Source organism: Thunnus albacares, chromosome 12, assembly GCF_914725855.1.
Source record: "Thunnus albacares chromosome 12, fThuAlb1.1, whole genome shotgun sequence".
NCBI classification, from domain to species: domain Eukaryota; kingdom Metazoa; phylum Chordata; class Actinopteri; order Scombriformes; family Scombridae; genus Thunnus; species Thunnus albacares.
The window spans coordinates 3,012,552-3,033,720 of NC_058117.1; the positions used below are offsets into that span (position 1 = coordinate 3,012,552).

Genomic DNA, 21,169 nt, shown 5'->3' on the forward strand with positions numbered 1-21,169 from the left:
TCACTGAATGGTTTTGAGTATGAAAAGGATGTGAATTATACAGCCTTTACAATCATCACATCTCAACACAACTGGAGAATCTAGCCTGATAATCACTGAATTGTTTTCAGTTCAGTCTGGCAACATGTTAGCTGATTTCTGTGGCCAACTCTCTAGCGAGTGGCATATCCATCACATGGACATAATTTTCACTTGACAAGAAAGTAGTATTAGTTTTTAACGTTTTTAAAATTGATTGAAGAAATCCGCAGATTGAAGTTGTTATTTCTGTAAGTTGACCTACAACAAACTGTAAGTCTGCATCTGTCTCATCAATGCTTGTTGCTATATTCTTGAGCTTTTTTCTATCACTTGCTATATGGCTCTAGCACAAAAAGATTACATTGTAAATCTATTACCAGTGCTCTCTTTTTTTCCAACCCAGAAAAGAGTTGTCAATGAGCACAGCACCAAACCAGTTTGAATCACTGAAAACTCAGATGTGGGCAGTGTTTCAGAGGAGCAGGGCTATGTAGAATCCTTGCCAAGGAGCATTTAAACTGTTCTGGCAACTTGTGTTGGTCCAACACTTTACACTTCATGTTTGGTTTTCTTTTCATTTGTCACCCATCTGTTTGGCACATAGGCATAAGCCAACTGAAATCAATGTCCACCAAAGAGGAGGAACGGTGAGGCCAGACATCCAGACAAAAACAGCTAAAATCAATTCTCAGAGAGGTGAAGAGGGGCAAAATTTTGAGGGCGTTTGGTCAGATCACATATTAAGTATGTGGAACAGACAGTCCTGAGCAGAACTGAATTTAGCTACATTTATTTCAGAGGGTTCCTGCATTGTAATAATATCAATATCTTAGGCAGACCTTGGACTTGGCTTTTTTGCTTCAGAAGAGTAGGACTTCTGTGGGGATAGAGATATGAGGTTGAAAGGAAAATCCTCTCATTGACAACCCAGCAAAACTCCAACAGGACAGGTCTGCAGATTTAAATTTTTTTGAAGAGGAAGAAGAAGATATGAGTCAGCACTCTTGTTTCCCATCAAGGTTCATTGGTATGGGCAGGAAAGTGAATTTTAAAGGCCAGAAATCTCAGAAACTGACCTAGTCATTGAGTTGTTGGTTATGATAGCAACCCAATGCTGTAGCGCAGTGCAGAGCAGTGCAAGTCCCACATAACAAACTACACATTCTTTAACATATAAAGTCATTGAATGAATGAAACATGCATCTGCTGTTCCCACTGTGTTCAACACACATCATCACAGTGTGTTGAATGATGATCCTGAGATAGGTCTGTAATCCTATTCCACATACAACTACTGCAAAATGTTGAAGTGTTTCAGTATTTGCCAGGTCTCTTTACACCTACAGCACTGTGGAGCAGTAGTGTGTCACCCAAAAGATGCTGCAGGCTGTCTGTCACTGAGGTTTGGTAGAAGAGATGAGTCTCTCTAACTTCACTAATATTGTTGTAGAAACCAGCACTCCCATATGAGATATGAGATGGTTTGTCATGAAACCCACATCATTCATATTCATCTCTGTTTTTAGTACAGAAATCGGTGTGGACTTAGTTTAGCTAGCTTGCCAACCATGGGCTGGCCATGAAGGCTCTCCCTGACTAGTGTAGATGTAGTGACGGATCTCAGAGTTGCTGATAGAAGGATTAAAGACGATTGATGGACCAGTTGCAACCAAATAATGTAGCCACAAGGCTGTAATCAAGATAGTAGATATGCTCAGGTCATGAGTCTAAATCCCCTTTATATTTTATTAATTTAGCTAGCTGTTCAATGTTGTGTGTAAAAATATTTTACCAACATAAGTCCCTGAAAAATTTTGATTTAGTTCCTTTCTTCTTTGAGCTATGCATACAAATTTTTGACCATAGTTTGCCAAAGTTTTCCGTTCTGTCTTTGAAATGATATATACTAAACAACATGAGCACACACCAGGGTAGCAGGAAAGCTGGACCTGACTGTTTGAGTAAGGGTTACATGCAGTATATTAGACACTGATGGGGTTTTGCCTACACCCAACTACAGTAGGAAGGACTGTCCAAATATGCCAGAAAGAAACAGTCTATAAAGAGTGCAGCTAACAGTTTCACAGTATACTGTACTTCATACACCACTTCGTCTTGAAATCACCAAAAATCTGTTGGTTATACAGTTCCCATCTGAACCATGATTTATGAAAATATGCTCCTAAAACAGGTTGGTATGGAATTTAACCAAAATGTCACATTAGGGCTACTCAAAAGAAGTACTTAGTACATCATCAGATTCTTATCTAACCCGCCATATAACAGGTAGACAACACTTTATGAATAAGGTTTGGATCAGTTGTTTTAGAAAATAATAATATTAGACTCTTATATAAATCTATCCAGAGCCAGTAGGTCACACTTTCCACAGGTAGCGGGAAAGGAAAGGGTAGCAGCTATAATAGCTCTCACTCACACACACGTATAATCAAAGACTTCACCTTAACACCTGGCCTGAAGGAGTAAAGCAGGGATGAAGGGATGAAAGGTGAACAGCGAGCCACTTGAGGTCAAGATATACAGACAAAGACAAGAGGCGAGAGCAAGCGAGCCGGGTTTTTGCTGCAGGTATCAGAGTATAAACAGCAGATCTCACAGCAGATCCGATAGATGTTTACTCCTTCAGGCGCAACACAAACTCTGGCTTTCTGCTGCACTCTCTTCATTTTCAACCGTGTTTTTTTTTGCCTTCAGAAGATTCTTGTTTTGTTTCTCAATCTGTATGTGACTCTTGGTCTTTCTTTTGTTTCTGTCTTTGCTCTTCTTTGCTTTTGTCTTATATAAACCTGTCACTATCATCCACTAGCCTGTCCATCCTCTTCTCTGTCTATCTATCTACCAACACTGAGCAGTATCTATAGATAGATAGAAGGACTGCGTATTTGATAGTTTGAACTCAACAAACTGAACAAGTAAAAATATCTGTTTGGTCAGTGTACATGTCCAGAGGTCCAGATGTTTTCTGATCTGCCACCAATTTAGACACAATCCTATCATTGTCAACATAATATCGTTAAAATTGTCTCCTAAAACATCTGGTCATTGTAGTTTTTAGCAAGCATTACTCAAACAGGAAGAAATAGTGCTGGGGACTGTTTTCAGCAGCAGATGAATCTACATTTGGTGCTCTAGTGAGTATTTTTGGCAGCAGGATGGTGTGTGTGGGATTGAGTCAAAATAAACCACAGTGTGTTTGTTCATTGTTACACCCAGTGTAACAATGTGGCTCATTGACATGTTCTTAATAGTTTTTGGACAACAACAGAGCTCTGTAGCACAGAGGAACAAGATATATCACGCCTTGGATACACACACAATACTTGTTAGTAGCTTCATTTATTCTTGGTTTGTGTCTGCACATGGGATTTGTTAACAACAAGAAAAAAATAGAATACCACCAGACACAATATACTTTAAAGTTACGAAAAAATCATGGTAATGGTTAAAATAAACCAACACTGACTGTCACAGGAAACAAAGTACATGCTTTGTTGACCGAACCTTCCACCCTAACCTCCTCCCTTAGATGTTTTGCAGGTCTATGACGTCATTCTATTTCCAAATTAGTTGTCTGATAGACTCACAGTCATAATTCACATGGCCACCAGAGGTTCTTGTCAGGAAAATACAACAAAGGTTATTTTAAGTGTTTGACCAAGCATAGCCAACAACCAACAGTGGTTGGAAAAAGAAAATTACCCATAGACATGGAAAATAAATTAATAGGCACAGTTAATTATGAATAAATAAAGAATAATATACTACATCTCTGCAGCATTCAGAATGATTATTTGGTGTTGCAGGAACAATGGAAACAAATGGGAGTGAAAAATCTTTTTGTCTAGCCATTAATGAGAGAATATAAATTATTTTTTGTTCTGTTAATACAGGGAACATTGAAAATTGGCCTCACATCCATAATACAATGGCTGTGGGTGTAACCCAACGTAATCATCAAATCACTGGGCATTGACATGGACATCAGGCTTTGTGAATACCTTTAAAGGGAGTTTATATTTACTGAAAGAAAAAAAATGTGCAAGAGAATATATATTTAAAGGTTTAGAGATTAAAGTACTGAAGTCTTTGTATCTTACAATGTTATGGTATGTTGAATCTCTGAAATACTGAAGTCTGTTCTAACTTTCAACATGTGTGTTCATCTGCAGCTCCAGTCAGACCAGGACCATGGCAATGGCTTAGTCAAGTACGTTCTCTCTGGTGAGGGGGCCGGCACCATCTTTGTCCTTGACGAGAATAACGGTGACCTGCACGCCACTCGCCGCCTGGATCGTGAGGAGAAGGCTTTCTATATCCTCAGGGCCACAGTCGTCAACAAACGGACAGGTCAAAAGCTGGAGCCAGAGACCGAGTTCACAGTCAAACTCCATGACATCAACGATAACGAGCCTCAGTTCAGCAAAGAAGTTTACACCGGCAGTGTACCTGAGAGGTCTGATATCGGTAAGGACAACTTTTACTGGACTTCTTTGTTTTGATTTTTGTCTTATGCATAATTCTCTTTCATTTTCTTATTGTGACACAAGGTTTAATTTGTCCTTGTCAGTGATAGTCATGTAAATGTGTGTTTCTCAGGTACATCAGTCATCCAGGTGACAGCTACAGATGCTGATGACAGCATGTATGGGAACAGTGCCAAACTGGTCTACAGCATCAGCCAGGGACACCCGTACTTCTCTGTGGATCCAAATACAGGTATTTTTGACAGAATCATCCTTTAAATTCCAATCCCAGTGTTGTACAGTAGTTAATGTTTATCACTTAAAGAGAGAGCAATAAAAGAATAAGAGGCAGTTTTTTAATTATTCAAAAAATGCAGTATCCAAACATACAGAGACAAACCTTTAGGAAATGATTTACGCATTAATACAAACTATGGGCAAAAAAGAAATACTGTTTAGACAAAATTTAAGTTTAGTGTCCAGAGAATACTCCATTTCTCCTCTAAAAGATTTGAGTTAATAAGCAAGCAAGCAAAACTTAATGTATATAGCACATTTCATTCCAGGCGGAAGCACAATTAGCTTCACACAGAGCATGAGCTACCATAGAAGTTGCAGCCACAAAAACTATGTGTATAGTGTACAAGATACAACATTAGATATAAATAAACACAATTAAAACAACCACATGAATAATACATGTGAGTTAAAAACCATTAAGAAGGTAGAAATAATAATTTAAAAAAATTAAGACCAGCAGTTGATCAGTAAAAATAGAAAAAAAAATGTAGTAGTAAAATAAAGGAAGAAAGAATCTTAAGAATATACCATAGATTTTAATTACTTATTTATCTCACCTCAGAGAGAAGCAGGCCTTTATTTGTAACAGGCTTATATTAGAGACATGTCTGCTGTTTCATAAATACATGTAATCATATTTTAGTCAAAAGCCTTCCTGTTGCCTGATCTGTTCCTGTTCTAATTTGCTTTTGGTACTTTTTTGCTATTAATGCTCACTGAACAGTTCCTCTGGTTTACAGGTTGTCTTGATTAATTGAGTTTCATGTACATTTCCACAACAACAGAGACATGTCATACTCAGCACTCTGCTGCTCTCAGTTTCTCTCCTCTAATAGAAATACTGTCCTCATTCACTTATTATTTCCAGTTCCTTTCATTTTGCTTTTTTTCAATTATTGTTAAAGGCCCTGAAAACCTATTTTCTCAATGAGCTTCTTCATATGAGTGATGGCGTCTTACATGAAGACACAATTTTCTGCAAAAGTTGTTGCACTTTATTCAGCAACTTCAGTTAATGAAACCTGATCAAACCCCACCCACACAGTCCTGAAGAAGCAGATTAGCTGAGCTCTTGACTTTTAAACTCTAAGAAATAATAACTACACATGATTTGTTTTTTTGCTTATTTAATCATGACTATTTAGTGTTGTAGAGAATTTGAAACCAAGGTTCCGGGGTTTCACAGTGCAGAGTGTTAAGTATGATGGAACTGTTGCTGTGTTGATGAGGTGAAGAAGTACATTACACTGAATTTATCATGTGAGCTATTACAGTACCCCTCATCAGTGTTTCATCAGTTTTTTTAAATGTACATAAGATGGCATCTTCTCATATATTAAATGTTATCAAAACACAAGCAGACTTACAAGAACTTTGCCTAAAGAAAATATGGTTTAAATTTGATGATTTAAATGTGGATAGTATGAATCTGTGCGTCAGAATGTCCCTTTGAGCTAGCTTTTGCACTAAGCTAGGCTAAACACAGCACGGACCTCTATGCTTGATGCACAGAGATTAAACAGATATTGATATTTTCATCTGACTCTTTGTAAGACAGCAAAGTAACATATTTCCCAAAATGTCAGAACACTATTTTAACAGTGAGTGATCAAAGCAGTTATTGCTGCAGTGCTAGCATGACAAAGCGACTGCTAACACTCAAATACTGTAGGTCACAAAACACCGGATTACTAACTTACAAATTCCAGTTTTCTCAGTTTTTTCTTACTCCCCCATATCAAATTCAATCTATCAGATCCTCAGGGGAGGAAATATCCAAGCAGTGATCGTACCACCATCAGAAGTTGGGTTAACAGAGTGAATCTCTTCATTGTTACAGCTCTGCCATTTTAAGCCAATGCACCTGTTCACTTCTTTTACTTAAAAAGTTTGAAAGAACTAGTCATGAAAAGTAAAAACACACTTTTAGGACCTTAACACTGCCCCATTTATGTTCCTTTTAGACTAAAAAAAGAAAGAGAAGAGGGTTTGTTATCTGCTATCATAAAATAAAAACACAGCTCATCTCAACCCTTGCCTGATCTTATGTACTATCTCTGTAAATAAAAAAGTCAGCCATCCATTTAGATAATCAGCACAGTAATCTCGCTTTCTCTCTGCTCATCTGTTTGTCTCTAACAAATAGATGAGTCAGGCCCATGGTCAGATTACTGCTGTCTGTCTATTAAGCTGCAATGATAGACCTTGTTTTCTGATGCGGAAAGGGGAATGTGAAGAGAAGCAAAAATACTGAAGGAAATGCGACATTTTGTGAACTAATGGCACGTCAAGGAACAGTTCCGTAATTTGGGGAACGTGCATATTTACTTTCTTTCTAAAAGTAAGATTCAAGTCAAGTCAATTTTATTTCCAGTCTTTATGCCGTTTCCAGTCTTACTGCTAAGCTAGGTTAAACATGTCAGAGAGTAAAATCAATTCAGGGTAAATTTCAGTCTTGAGGTATTCCTTTAAGACCAATTTAAGCTCTGTTATGTCAGTCACTTTTGATAATGTTAGCACCTTGATCATACTGACCAAAAGATATGTAAATTCACTCCTAACTTTCAAGGATTTTATGTGTTTTTGGCATCCTTATCAGGTGTTTTAAAATACCACTGTAGATTTGTCTCATTTTATCTGCAGAACCTGTGTAACAACTTGTGTATTTTTTGGAAAAAGAAAATAGTCTAACAGATGGCAGATTCTTCTTTCAATCAACCATAAAAGAAACTAGAGCAAAATACACCTGTTTTAGTAGAGAGTCAGCTGGCTTTGCCTTGATATCGCTTCAAGATTTTAATTGGAAACAGCAAGTTCAGTGATTCTTCTATGAGCCTATGAAGTTTAGTTTTTATGATGTCACTTTTGTTCAGGTGTGATCCGGACAGCCTTGGGCCCTGGTGACATGGACCGTGAGCAGAGGGAGCACTACCAGGTGGTGATCGAAGCCAAAGATATGGCCGGACAGAGAGGAGGGCTCACTGGGACCACGGTGGTTAACATCAGCCTCACTGATGTCAACGACAACCCTCCCCGCTTCACTCAGAGTAAGACGATGGCACTGAAAGAGGGCAGATTGCATACAAATGATGCAACACTGAGTCACACACACACACACACACACACACACACACACACATTAATTATAGAGTTCAGAAACAGAAAAAGGCAGAATCACTGTTATGTTTTTCCATACCTTGTTAAATAAGAACAATTTATTCAGCAGAATCAAATGCTTGTCGTCGTGTCTGCTAGAGTTTCTCTCTGAGATTGTTTCAGTTAACCTTTAACATCTGCTGTTAACTTTAAATTGAACAACACTTACTTGGCTGCAGAAATAACAGACAGAATGTGGAAACAGAAGTGACAGAATTACCGAAATGTCACAGAGTTGATATTCAGAAATGAAATTCCTCCTCTAGAATCAATAAGATGTTGCATTCAAATGGCAGCACAAGCTACATTATTTTAAAAATGAGCACTAGAGGGTACGTCACAAAAAAACACCTTAAACACATAACAGAAAACATTTGATATCTTGCCATTTCATGAGAAAAAATAACATTTTATGGATTTTAGCAGAGCAGCTAATGTGTAGACTCTAATGGAAATCATAGCTAGTTTTAATGACAGTACACTTGTGAGAAAGACAAGTTTACTTACTATTTTTGAAGTGGAGCAAACATTGATAAGATATTGGTGCATGAGGGAATTTCTCTTTGCTGATTTCACTGATCTAGAACTAGACAGCTGCAGATTGTTTTTTTTTTTTGTCATTTACTTTTTATTAGGGTTTCTTTTAAAGAACACATATTAACAAAATATGAGCAAAAAGGACCCTCCAGACACAACACACACGCCTTAACAAAAACTAAATAAGGTGAGGAGCTCTTAAACAAGTATGTGAGTATTTTATTATTACATAAAGTCAGGCCTTATTGTTGACACATGGGTAAGCCGTTTTGACCAATTTTCATCAAAGACATCAATTTGAATTCTTAGTTTAAATGTAGTTCTTTCCATAGTATATATATATTGTGATCTAGGTCAGTCCATTCATTTATGGTTGGTATGTCCTTCTTAAGCCATTTTCTGGCCAAAGTCTTTTTGCCTGCCACTAACAGCAATCTCAACAGGTATTCATCTCGCAGCACATCCTCATAAAAAAACACAGTATAAGTCTAAAATTCAGACTGGCAAAACAACCTATAGTTACATTTAAATGTGGAAGTGATTTGCCACAGTACCTCCACAGGACCTGCTGTAGACGGTCTGATTATAGTAGTTAGTCTTCTGATCGGGAGTACAGAAGAACTGAATCACATTCTTCCAGCTGAATTCTCTCCAGGAGCTACAGTCTTTTTAGCCATGTTAGTCCAAAGTTGAAATGGAATCAGCTGCTTTGCTGTCATCACATACTCCCTGAAGCATAAACAGAGAAACAGTCCTTTGCTAATCGCAGTGGGGATGCAAAAGTTCAAGAAGCAAAGTCGGTCCGCCGCGCCTCCAAAAAGTCCATCATCTCTCAAGTGCATGACCTTGGAAATATAAGGCTATCTGCAAGTGAGTGAGTTTCACATCTCAGATAGCAAAACTGACATGCAGGAAAGTTCTCTTCTATTGGTGGATATACCAGGCGCCCTGAAGGTACTTTAGATATACAATATCAAAATCGTATTACATTTTAAATGGTTTTCTAAATAAGCTGGATTGATTTTTGACTGGACAAGCTGTGGTCACTCGCTTGAAATGTGTCTGCTGCAGTACACAGGTTGTAAGAGTTAGCATCAGATCACTGAAATGCTCAGAAACAAGCCCCTAGAAACCTACATGTTAAACATTTGGCATTAATTGTTGATGATTGTGATTGATACCACCAATCACCACCAATTTGTGAACTTTAAGGTCAGTCATAAAGCAGTGAGGCATCATGGTAAAGAAACAGAACTTGATTAATCTAGTACATCCTGAGAACTGAGTAGACCAGAACCTTAGAAAACCAGAACAGGGAATGACTGTGGAGTGACTTTGGGATATAGGGACATTAATGCATAGAGCTAAAAATAAACCCATATAAAATGTTAATAACTTAATGAAAAGAAGTGAAAAAAGTTCCTAACTAACTAACTTGATGTAGATCAGCGGGGGATAGCGTTGGTTAGTTTAATTCTTGTTCTGCAGTTCCTTATTAAACTGATTCAAGTGATGTATCACAGTATGTCTCTCACAAACCTCTTTCATGAATGCCTCATTCAGCATGAACTAAAAGTTTTTACTTACTGCTGACTTTCTTTCTGCTCAGAATTACCACTCACAGAACTGCTACAGATCAGTAAACCATTGTGCTCAGCTGACACATCAGACGTACCAGTAGACTTAATGAAGTTTCTTACAAACTTTACAACTGTCCGTCACAGCAGGAGTGCCATTCATTCCCAAGATGTTGATCCATTCAAAGTCCAGCCCTTTCTGCTGGAGAAATGAAACACCACTTGTCTGGAAAATGATTTCAGCAGCTGTGAGTGTCCTTCCGGGGGAATTAGTCCAAGTAACATTAATTCTTCCTGAAAGCCTTCTTAATTAATTAAACTTAATTAATCCGTAATCACAGGAACAGTCTCACTGTAAACATGTGGGCTTTGTACCAAGAAGCACGAACTCTCCGAAGATCCCTGCTGTAGAGTGTTAGTTAGAGAGAGACAAGCTGTGGATTCAACATCAGCTCTTTCTATTTATAATACAAACCTGGCTCCCAATCATACTTTAGACTGACACTGTTTTACAATGGGTATTTTCATGAACAATTATTATGTTTTCTGTCATTTAATGTGTAAGAGGTCAGAAAATAATGAAAAATTTCCCATCACAGTTTCTCAGAGCATAAGGTGACATCTTCAGAATGAGACTGAAATGTTATTCTTGTCCTTGAAAAACAGTTGTTGACAAAATAATTTTACCACAAGGTCCATTTAGTAGCTCTTTCCATTGTATCACACACTATTTTTCAACAGCTGGAATTGTAGATTTTAAATTTTCTTGTCAATCAACCAGAGATATTCAAAAGACAATGATACAAAACAGAGAAAAGCAGCACATTTGAGAGGCTGGAACCAGAGAATGTTCAGCATTTTATAATGATAAATAACCTTAAGTTTCTAGCAATCAATGAAGCAATTAATTGACTAATGATTTCATTGCTATGCTCTTCAAAATTACCTCATAACATGAACTGGAAACATTCTGGTAACTTCTCTATTATAGAAGATGAATGACTTAGCAGTTAAATATTTTATCCTCCACTGATTCAAGTAACAGGGAGCAAGATTCATTAAAAGATAATATGAAATATAGCAAACTCAAACTAGGTAACTCAAGACCCAAGGGGCCAACATAGTCACCTCTGACAGCAACACTATTGAAAGGACACTCCAGCAGCTTGTATTGTGTTTAAGTTGGGGAGAAAGCAGCAGAGGCTGAGATATCCTAACTTTTAATAGACTTTTGAATACACTTTCTGGCACTTATATCTATGGTAACAGATCAACGTGGTCTGTGTTAATACATAAATAAATACATTTATGGATCTAACATAGTTCACTAATTAAAACTGGTGGTCATAGTGAGAGCACTGATACAATATGAGCTTGTTAGATGAGCCACAGCTAATCCAGTAATGCAGATAGAATGCTGCAGAGACAATAGGGTTGTCAATAATGACGAGGCATTAGAAATGTGAAGTAGATGTAGCTTGTTGTTGAAATACCAGTTGGTAGGGTTTTCTCCAAATACTCTTTAAAGGGTCATTTTCTCCCTCACTGTACCTCTTATGGTACTTCATACAGCCATGCAGTTAGTTTTGGTTTTACCTACCTGTTTTATTTCCTCTCCTGGTTACACTGAATAATCCACAGACCTCTCTGGTTTTTACTGGAGCTACTTTCAGCTGAAATCCCTATGAAAACTGATAGCATGTTTTATGGATTATCCAGACTAACAAGAGTACTGTCTCTGGACAGCAGCTTCCTGTGTTGCAGCTTCATTTTCTGTAAAATTACTAAATTCTATCTCCTTGGTCTTTTAAAGTTATTTGAAATTTTGACCTCTCCTCCAGCCAATCAGAATAGGTGGTCAATAATAATGCAAATGTAAATAGCTTCCAAAACAGCCTGTTGGAGGACAGAGGAGAGTCTGGGCTGTAAGGTAAGATGGATTTAGAGATATCTAAACAACATTTGGTGAATAAAATGTCACAGACATGTTGAAAATACACTCAGTATTTATAGAAATGAGTCCAAAAGGCCCATAATATCAGATCTTTAAGTATTACAGAAGGTGTACTGGTTGCTTTCTGGGCTTAAAGGCAACATGATACATACACAATGCAAAGAGAGTGGGATGACCCAGGAGGTAAATAGGAGTCCACTTTTCAATTTTGCCTTGGGCCCCCCTAGCGGGTCAATCTGGCCCTGCTGTGAGCACCACAGATGAAATTCCTCCTTTGCATTGTAGTGGAGGCATAAATCTTAGAGACAAATATCTAAAACCTGAAAAAATAAAACCCAAACTTAGCTGCATGGATAGATACCAGTAGATGTCAGTGAGAAAATTAGTTTTTTATTATTATTATTTGGATGAAGCAACACATGGTTGTGTTGTTATTTCATTCTTCTTAGGTGTCAAGATAATTGAGTTTCATCTGTGACATCCGTCAGAACTAGTTTGTGTGGTGCATCTCAGTGTAATTAAGTTCCAGTCTCTGTTTAGTAGATGCATTATAACAGGGGAAGTTTGAACTTAGCAACAGCTGGTGCGAATATGGCAGCATTTCATCAAGAGGCTGTATTGGAACATGGCAGCATTTGTATGTGTGTGTGTCCATCAGCAGTGTTGTGGTGCCCGTAGCAGTGAGAAAAAAGTGAGTAAATTGCTGCTCTGTTGGCCTCGATCACATCAGTCACATCAGTCATCAGTCGCCTAATCCTTAAGAATTGACATGAAGGCAGAACTTCCTCCCCTTCGTTCTCTCGCTCCCTGGCTTTCTGTATCCATCTCTTCATCTTCTAATTGTTTTTCCTTCTCCCTCTCCATCTCTGCCTTGTTCAATCACACTCACTGTATCTCAGTGTCGGTTTCTCCCTCCTCCTGTCCACCCAGCATTAGCACCCATTCACCCTATGTTTCCGTCTCCAGTGCAGGGTGCAAAATGAGCTCAACCTCAGATCTGTGGAACAGATTGCATGTGGCATTATCATTCTGTTTAAGTCCTCACACTTAACACACATGCTTGTATTTCTACCAATATGTGGGCAATCTGTTGATCACATAGCACTGTGTGTTCCCTGTCAGCTAACACAACCCCCCCCTGTCTTCAGTCTGAAGGTCACGACCTGGTCCTCATAAAGGTAGCTGAACATATACACGGTCACACACACCTTGGTCCACGCATGTCAATTCATTTTTACTTCACACCAGGACTCCAATCAGTGCTGTCAGTGTCAGAGCCAAGAGGCAACATAATCTCCAACCAGCCAGAAAGAAAACTGAGTGGAGATGAAATCTGCTTCTCCTCTTTTTTACCTCCGGGCTCTTCAGGGTTTCACCAGGCTCCCACTTGTTTGTTTTACTATTTTGCTAAGAGACAGGTACTTAAATAGACTACCATAAGTATTCAAATAGTAAAGTAAAATGTTTATTTTAAAACTCTGTGATTACATGGTTTTATATGTTTGCAGGGCTTAAATGTGACAAACGCCAAATGTCAGTCAAATTTGTCTTTGATGAACAAATCGGTGAGGAACAGTGTCATACAGGCTGTAATCTCTAGAGACAATAACACTTGAGGCTGTTGGCTGAGTCTGTGGTCTTCTCCTGCCACTGGACTTCACAGCCTTAAGGAAACCAAATCAAAGCATCAGCTTCTGACTGGCTGCTTTTTACACCAGTCTGGTGTAAATATATAGACCAGACTAGACCATGTAAATTCACCTGGAAGCATTTCATACAGTAGAAGACACCAGTAGTGTCACATACACTGTAGATATTGTAATACTTTACCCTTTGCTCTTACTTATACATTTGTTTGATTAGTTTACTCTTTTTTGATAGTTTGATTTATTTTAAAGATTTATTTAAATAATTGTATTTCATTTTTTTATGGTGTTGTAGATTTGATTTATTTAATATTTATTTGATATAGAGTTATTTTAATAGCACAATACTGTTTGCAAAATGAATGTCATTTTTTTGTCTGTGTGTTTGTTTTTGTCAGTTTTTTGTTTTTACTTGGATTGGTTCGGTTAGTTGGTTTGTTGGGGTTGGCTTGGCTTGTTTGGGTTGGTTATCTTTGCTTGACTTTGAATTTTTTGGTTTTGCCTGTTTGGTTTGCTTTAGGTTGAGTCGATTTTGTTTTGTTTTATTTGATTGGCTTTGGATTGTGTATTTATTGGTTGTTTTTTTCTTGGTATGGTATGGTATGGTACTTGGTATGGTATGGTATGGTATGGTATGGTATGGTAAGGTATGGTAAGGTATGGTATGGTATGGTATGGTATGGTATGGTATGGTATGGTATGGTATGGTATGGTATGGTAAGGTACTTGGTATGGTATGGTATGGTATGGTATGGTATGGTATGGTATGGTATGGTATGGTATGGTAAGGTACTTGGTATGGTATGGTATGGTATGGTATGGTATGGTATGGTATGGTAAGGTACTTGGTATGGTATGGTATGGTATGGTATGGTAAGGTACTTGGTATGGTATGGTATGGTATGGTATGGTATGGTATGGTATGGTATGGTATGGTATGGTAAGGTACTTGGTATGGTATGGTATGGTAAGGTACTTGGTATGGTATGGTATGGTATGGTATGGTATGGTATGGTATGGTATGGTATGGTATGGTATGGTATGGTATGGTACTTGGTATGGTATGGTATGGTATGGTATGGTATGGTATGATCTTTGGTTTGGTATGATTTGGTTTGGTTTGGTTTCATATTTTCAGATTACCACTTCATACCAGTCTAATCCATAATGTTTAGCGTGCTGCAAGTATACAAAAAAATCATGTGACGATGTTCTACATTTGTGGCTCACTGATCTGCAACACAATTTTCATGAGTCCATTGTTCCAATATTTTTGTTTCTCACTGTGGACAATCAGCTGGACAGCTAGCTTGATACAGATGTCATGCCCTGTTCTTTCTAATTTCTTAAAAGAAACACCTGAACGCCTCTTGACTCACTTGTTGAACAGTCCAAATCATAACACTGCAATCGCCGATTCTGTTGCCTTTATTTGTCTAGATTTATTCTCACTTTTAACAAACAAAGATAAAAAAAACATTTCAGAGTCTCACATGAGGTCAATGATTGTACCGATGCCCCGTTCTACACACATTTCCTGCATGTTTGCTAAAAAAGACTCAGTCCCACCCCTTCCCTCTATCACAGCTGATCATCATTATCTGATTAACCACAATAAATCCAAAAATAACTGCTCAAGATATTAAATTGACATCAATTCATACATGAAAAGAAAAAAAAGTACATTATTTCAATAAATTTGCAAATTGTGAAAAAGTAATTCGCAACTAACATCAGTAAATGACTTTAACAACAGAGATACAGCTAGCTTGATAAGACGTATGTGTTTTGAAGTTTGTGAAATAATCCTTTGTTAAATAAGATAGTGGATTTTGACAGCTGCAGCTTTTGCAGTATGTTGCACCCTCTCCTGATAGTATGTGTGTAGTGTATACACATGAGCACATCCTTTATCTCAATCTCGCTGTGTGTCTACACACACACACAAACAGACATAAATATACCAAAACAGTGGCAGGTTGAGTACTGTCTAGCTGCCAGGGTGCATGACGCCTGCTGTGTCTCAGCAGCATATAATTACTCACTCAAGTGGTTTATACACACCACGAGATCTCTTGAGATGGAGCACACGCACACACACATACACACACACACACACACATCCAGAATAAAGGAGGTATTCTGATATGAAACTGCCTCAGGTTCATATAGCAGAATGATATCTCATTTGCATTAATTTAGGTATGTTTCTGTGCTTGGACTTTAGTCAGTGACTCGGATGAGCAGCTTTTTTTTTTTTTTTCCACCCAGGCCGGGGCTGTGTTTGTCTCACAATGAGGAAGAAAAATCTTAGCAATGGCCAGCTCGCCTCTGCAACAAACTGATGGCAAAACACAGTGTTAGCACTTATGTCAGAGAACAAAAGGATACATCACACTCACAAAAAAATACATTGAAATGCTTTTTTTAATGATCGTCAGCATTCTGGCAGAGAGACATTGTTCCAGCGCTTGCCTTCCATCAGCATTTACACTACTTTTTTCAGGCCAAGAACACTTCTTTTGTTCTTGCTGTCTACCTGTCTAACCTTCTTTATGAAGTTTGAAGACTAAGGAAAAGATGTTTCTTCGTTCGGCATTTATGCTGTCATTTTTTTTTTTTTCAAGGAGAGACAAACTTTCCTGATGTCTTTGTTTGAGTTTATGCATTCATTTTCTATGACACTTTAATAGTGTCAAGACTGTACCAGGTCTATCACTGATTCACATCTTATCTGGGCAGATTAATAGGGTTATTGATCAGTACCAGTTACTCGATGTTTATCTACTGACTCAGGTGGTAACGCTCAGACTTTCATGCTAATTCAGATTTATTTGTGCAGGTCTTAACCCCAGTAAATGTCTCAAAGGGTCTAACAAATAACCTGCCTTAAGTGAACAATGGAAAATATTGCCTACTGGGAAAAAGCAAAGTAACCTTTAGAAGGATTACATAAAACAAACCCCCCCCGTCCATTGTTAAGAGGAAGCAATGAGCAAATGACAAGGTTGTGGATCAGTTGTACGAACAGACATTGTTGTATGTCACTAATATAAAATCAACAACAGCAAGAACATACTGTAAGTCTCAAGGATGGGAAAGAGTCTCTTATGAAGCCAAAGCACAACAGCCTTCAGGGCACCAAGCAGGAGACACAGTCTAATAGAAGATGGAGCTGTTGTCAGTGCAGTGCAGGTCTCAGTGAAGACAATCATGATTCACATAGATTACAATCTAATAGATCAGCATAGGTAGAAAGTAGGAATATAGTGGCATCTATAATGTGCACTTGCTATCAGACAATTGGTTTGTAAGTTCAGTGTCAAAGCATATTTTTATCAGCACAAAGAAGACCCTAGAGTTTATGGAAAAAATGAAAACCAGTGTGTAGCATTTGAAAAATGTCTTACCATCTGGTGGTAGTATTAAGAATGACTGTCAACAGCAATGGTTGTTGCTGTGACTAATGACAATAGAATAATAATTCCACATATAGTGACATTTAAGGTTTACATCACAAATGATCTGATCTACCCACATTAAACACCCATAAGTATGTTGCTGAGTTTGTTAATTACCTCATAAGCATCATATGGATGTGCATAATCTGGCAGATATCATGCAGCTGACTGTCAGCGTTACTTTCTGTGTTGTCAGGTATATACCAGTTCAGAGTTCCTGAATCCTCCAAGTCTGGAACTCAAGTTGGGAGGATTACAGCCACCGACAGAGACATCGGGAAGAACGCTGAGATGTATTTCACCATCGTCAGCGGAGACGGCATGGACATGTTCGACATCTCCACTGACAAAGACACCCAGGAGGGAATCATTACCGTCAGCAAGGTGAGAGGAAACAGGACTCAACTGTGGGCTCGGAGTACTAATTACATTTATAAAACTGATGTGTGGCACTAACCTGAAAGCAAGATTTACAAATTGCTTTTAGTGGAAGGCACAAAACAACAAAATTAGGAGGAGGATGAAATAGAAAACATGTCTAAAAAAAGTTAAAAAAGCAAGTAATGTATATTGAATAGCACAGAATGAAATGCACACATCAAACTGTATCTATTGTAAATAATGTAAAATCTAATGCCCACATTCAGATGAGACTGGCTTTTAATTATCTTGATATTTTTCTCACGGCAGTGGTTAAATCAAATTAATTCTAAAGCAGTGATTCAGCAGATCCCACACTTTCGACTCATAAGGATCCTGCCCACGTAGTCTGTTTTACACGTACTGTTAAATATGCAAAGCCTGGGCATGCTTGACAGATGAAAGAAACCAAATTAAACTTATTCATCTTTACCTTCACAGCCCCCAGTCCTAGCCTCTGCAGCAGGCACAAATACACAGGAACAGAGCTTTTAATGCTGCTGGATTTTTAGAAATTCACTGTCCTCATAGAGTGTGTTTACTGATGTACAATCACAATTGATATTTAGAAATTCTTTTCTTCCTTTCGCTGACACTACCTAAGGAAGTCTGTAAGGTTCAACAAAGAAATAACGACATTCTGTCAGCAGGAAACTAGATGAGGACAATAAATAGACTTCCTTTAACAAAGCCCAAGCAGCACATGTAGAGTTGTTCAAGTAAATCTGAAGCTTTGTTCTTCTTACATTGTCACAGCTGATAAGGAACAGATTTCATCAATATCATTTACATTTATAGTTATCTGTCAGCTGCTTTATGTCACATTTTTATCCGTGCTAGACTTTCCTCAGCAACCTTTTCATTCTTTTATCATCCAGACAGTGAATGGAGATGCGTTCTTACATACCATAAATTCTTTGATGCTCGACTTCTCAACTATCAAATTAAATAAGATATGAAATCAAATTCTTCCCTTGCTGGATTACATGTGATGCGCTGCATGGTATCAAGCCTGCTGTCACTATGACTATGTGGGAAATCCTGTGTGGAGCATTTAGCAGCTAGATATTTTTTTCAGGAGTTTGGAAACCAAAACAGATCTACAAGGACAGTGAATATTGAACTCCAAATAATTACAAACGTTGCTCCATTTATGTGAATGTGTAAGTAGGCAATTAATGCAACTTATATACAGTCTATACAGTATATATAATAAATGAACGTGTAGCCTCAGAGGAAACTCAACTTTGCAGAGCAGTATTCTATCAGTTTACTGTAACTCTACCAGCAGAGACAATCCTCTCACACTGATCTTGTGTTTCCTGTTTCTTAATATTGCCTCCACAGCCTTTGGATTATGAGAGGAAGCAGTCCTACACAATAGAGATCCAGGTTCAGAACACCCAGGTGGACCCTCGCTTCATGTCTGCAGGCTCCAAAGACATGGCCACGGTTCGGATCGGTGTGGAGGACGTGGATGAGCCACCGCTGTTTGACAAAGCCAGCTATCTGATGGAGGTGAAGGAAGACGCTGCAGTGGGCGTGGCCGTGGGCTCGGTCAGCGCCATGGACCCCGATGTAGCTCGCAGCCCTGTCAAGTAAGGCAAAACCTCAGTTGGACTTGTTGTTTTATTTTTTAAATATCTTAAAAAAATAGGTCATGGACTACCAAGACAAGAAAATGAACTGATGCCAGAAAACTCATATATTCTTTAAGGTGACGTCATCTGATTTTAGACTAAATGTACTTATAGGAGACACTTTATGGTTTCAACCTTGACAGGCACCTCCAGTGTAATGCAGTTTCTGTCAATTTGCTAGATCCCTTGACTGTAAATGAGATTTACAGTGTTTTATCACCTTATTTATCACCTTAGATATTTGTTGATTTATGTGATTTAATGTTTTTTCATACTGTGTACAAGCTTTAGTTTCTATTTACAGACTACAGCTTCTGTCAGCTGTATTATGGGTGCTACCTTGTAAACACAGTCGGTTTCAATTACAGAGAAACAAGGTTATCAGTGTCATAGCTAGTGGTTTCCAGATGGGACCTGTTGCATGGTTACATTTATTTAATAATTCAAAAAAAAAATCTAATCAAAAAACTTGGCCTTATATTAGCCTGGAAAAACCCTTAGTGTGGAAATGTCTTGCCAGTGTTGTTTGAGTAAATCTGGATTATGGTCAAGCCATGTCAGTCAAAAAGGATGGCTAACTTTTAAAACAACCATAGCTTATATCAGACTGCAAACAGGAAGCGTGTCTCTCTGCAGAATATCTGCTTTTCATTCTCTGCTATTTTCAGTAAAAACATTGAAGTTGGATGAAGTTTGACTTCAAATGGACCTTGATGCTCTATAGGCTTGTGAGAAGCTCTGATAAAAGTCTGAAAAGAGAGAAAACAGAGGCAAAATGTGAAGTGGGGTAAAACATAAGTGGTAACAGTAATCAAACAGTCTGTGGACTGTCGGGCTGTGTGTGAAAACTGCTGAGTACATAGACAACAGAAACCTGCATCTACGGGCTATATTTAAACCTCACTGCAGCACTGTTCATTATTGATGCTTGGCATTAGGATGGTTTGAGCTCTGATGCTTTGCTGTTAGAAACTGTCCATTACTCAAACGGCAACAATACATCCTGGGAATTTTCTGATGTTTACAGAATAAAAATGCCCAAAGCCTGAAGTAATTTGCTGTGCTGCAGTGGATATTGATCAGGTACTGTAAGACTGTTAAGATAAGTTGAAACTTTCCTGATCTCTGTGGGCAGTCTGAGTTACTGCCAAAAAAAGTAATAGAACACAGCAAAGAAGTTAATGTCAATCAAGAAAATGGTGCAGTGTAAAAGTAGAGAACTATAGGATAAGTTGAAAGGAAATAATTAAGATGTATGTATGAATAGATGACAGCAGTAGGAGTGTGTTAGACAGACAGGAGATGAACTCTGGCAGGCAGGACAGAGCACAGTTGGAGGCTGTAACTGAGCCCTTATTTCTCTACATTTTAAGCAGTGATGAGGAACATATTCCAATTAAAACAAGCATGGAACCATGGAGTGCTCTTAAAATGATGTGTCACAAGGGGGCACACACACACACACACACATATACACACAATTACACACAATTCCAATTATTCCTGTGTTTGTGCATTTGTGTATGTGACTGTATCATCTATTCACATTGTGTCGGTGAACTATTATTTTACTGTTGAGTGCTTTCTAATTATGATCAAGCCTTGATGTACCGAGGCAATGTTTTCTTTTCAAATAGATTTATATATCTCTTTATGGAAAACAGTAATTAAGATTGAATGGCACATAATTAACAGCTGATAGCAGAATGATGTTATATTTTGAGTGGATAGTGAAACCGGCTTTAATCCAGGCACTAAAGATGTTCATATACAGTACAATATGCAATTTCTGTTCACGGAGCAGTTTGTCTCCGCTTTGACAGGCAGGCGAAAAAGACAGAAGGCAAAGGCATCTCAGTTCTATTATCTATGGAGTGCTGTGAAGCTGTGAATAGCTGCATTCAGCAACTAGTTCAAAAATAGAGTAATGCTCTGTGAGCAGTCCACAGACAACGGGAAGATATTTTCAAGTA

General features: G+C 38.1%; 1 protein-coding gene across 2 annotated transcripts in view; it reads left to right on the forward strand.

Moving 5' to 3' along the window:
- LOC122993810 (cadherin-6-like) overlaps window positions 1-21,169 on the forward strand; it is an 81,719-nt gene that overhangs the window by 37,827 nt on the left and 22,723 nt on the right. For both annotated transcript variants that reach the window (XM_044368262.1, XM_044368261.1), the window contains 5 exons: window positions 4,212-4,506; window positions 4,639-4,758; window positions 7,679-7,852; window positions 17,333-17,520; window positions 18,904-19,154. In XM_044368262.1, coding sequence (XP_044224197.1) covers window positions 4,212-4,506; window positions 4,639-4,758; window positions 7,679-7,852; window positions 17,333-17,520; window positions 18,904-19,154 — 1,028 coding nt within the window. The remainder of the gene's footprint in view (window positions 1-4,211; window positions 4,507-4,638; window positions 4,759-7,678; window positions 7,853-17,332; window positions 17,521-18,903; window positions 19,155-21,169) is intronic.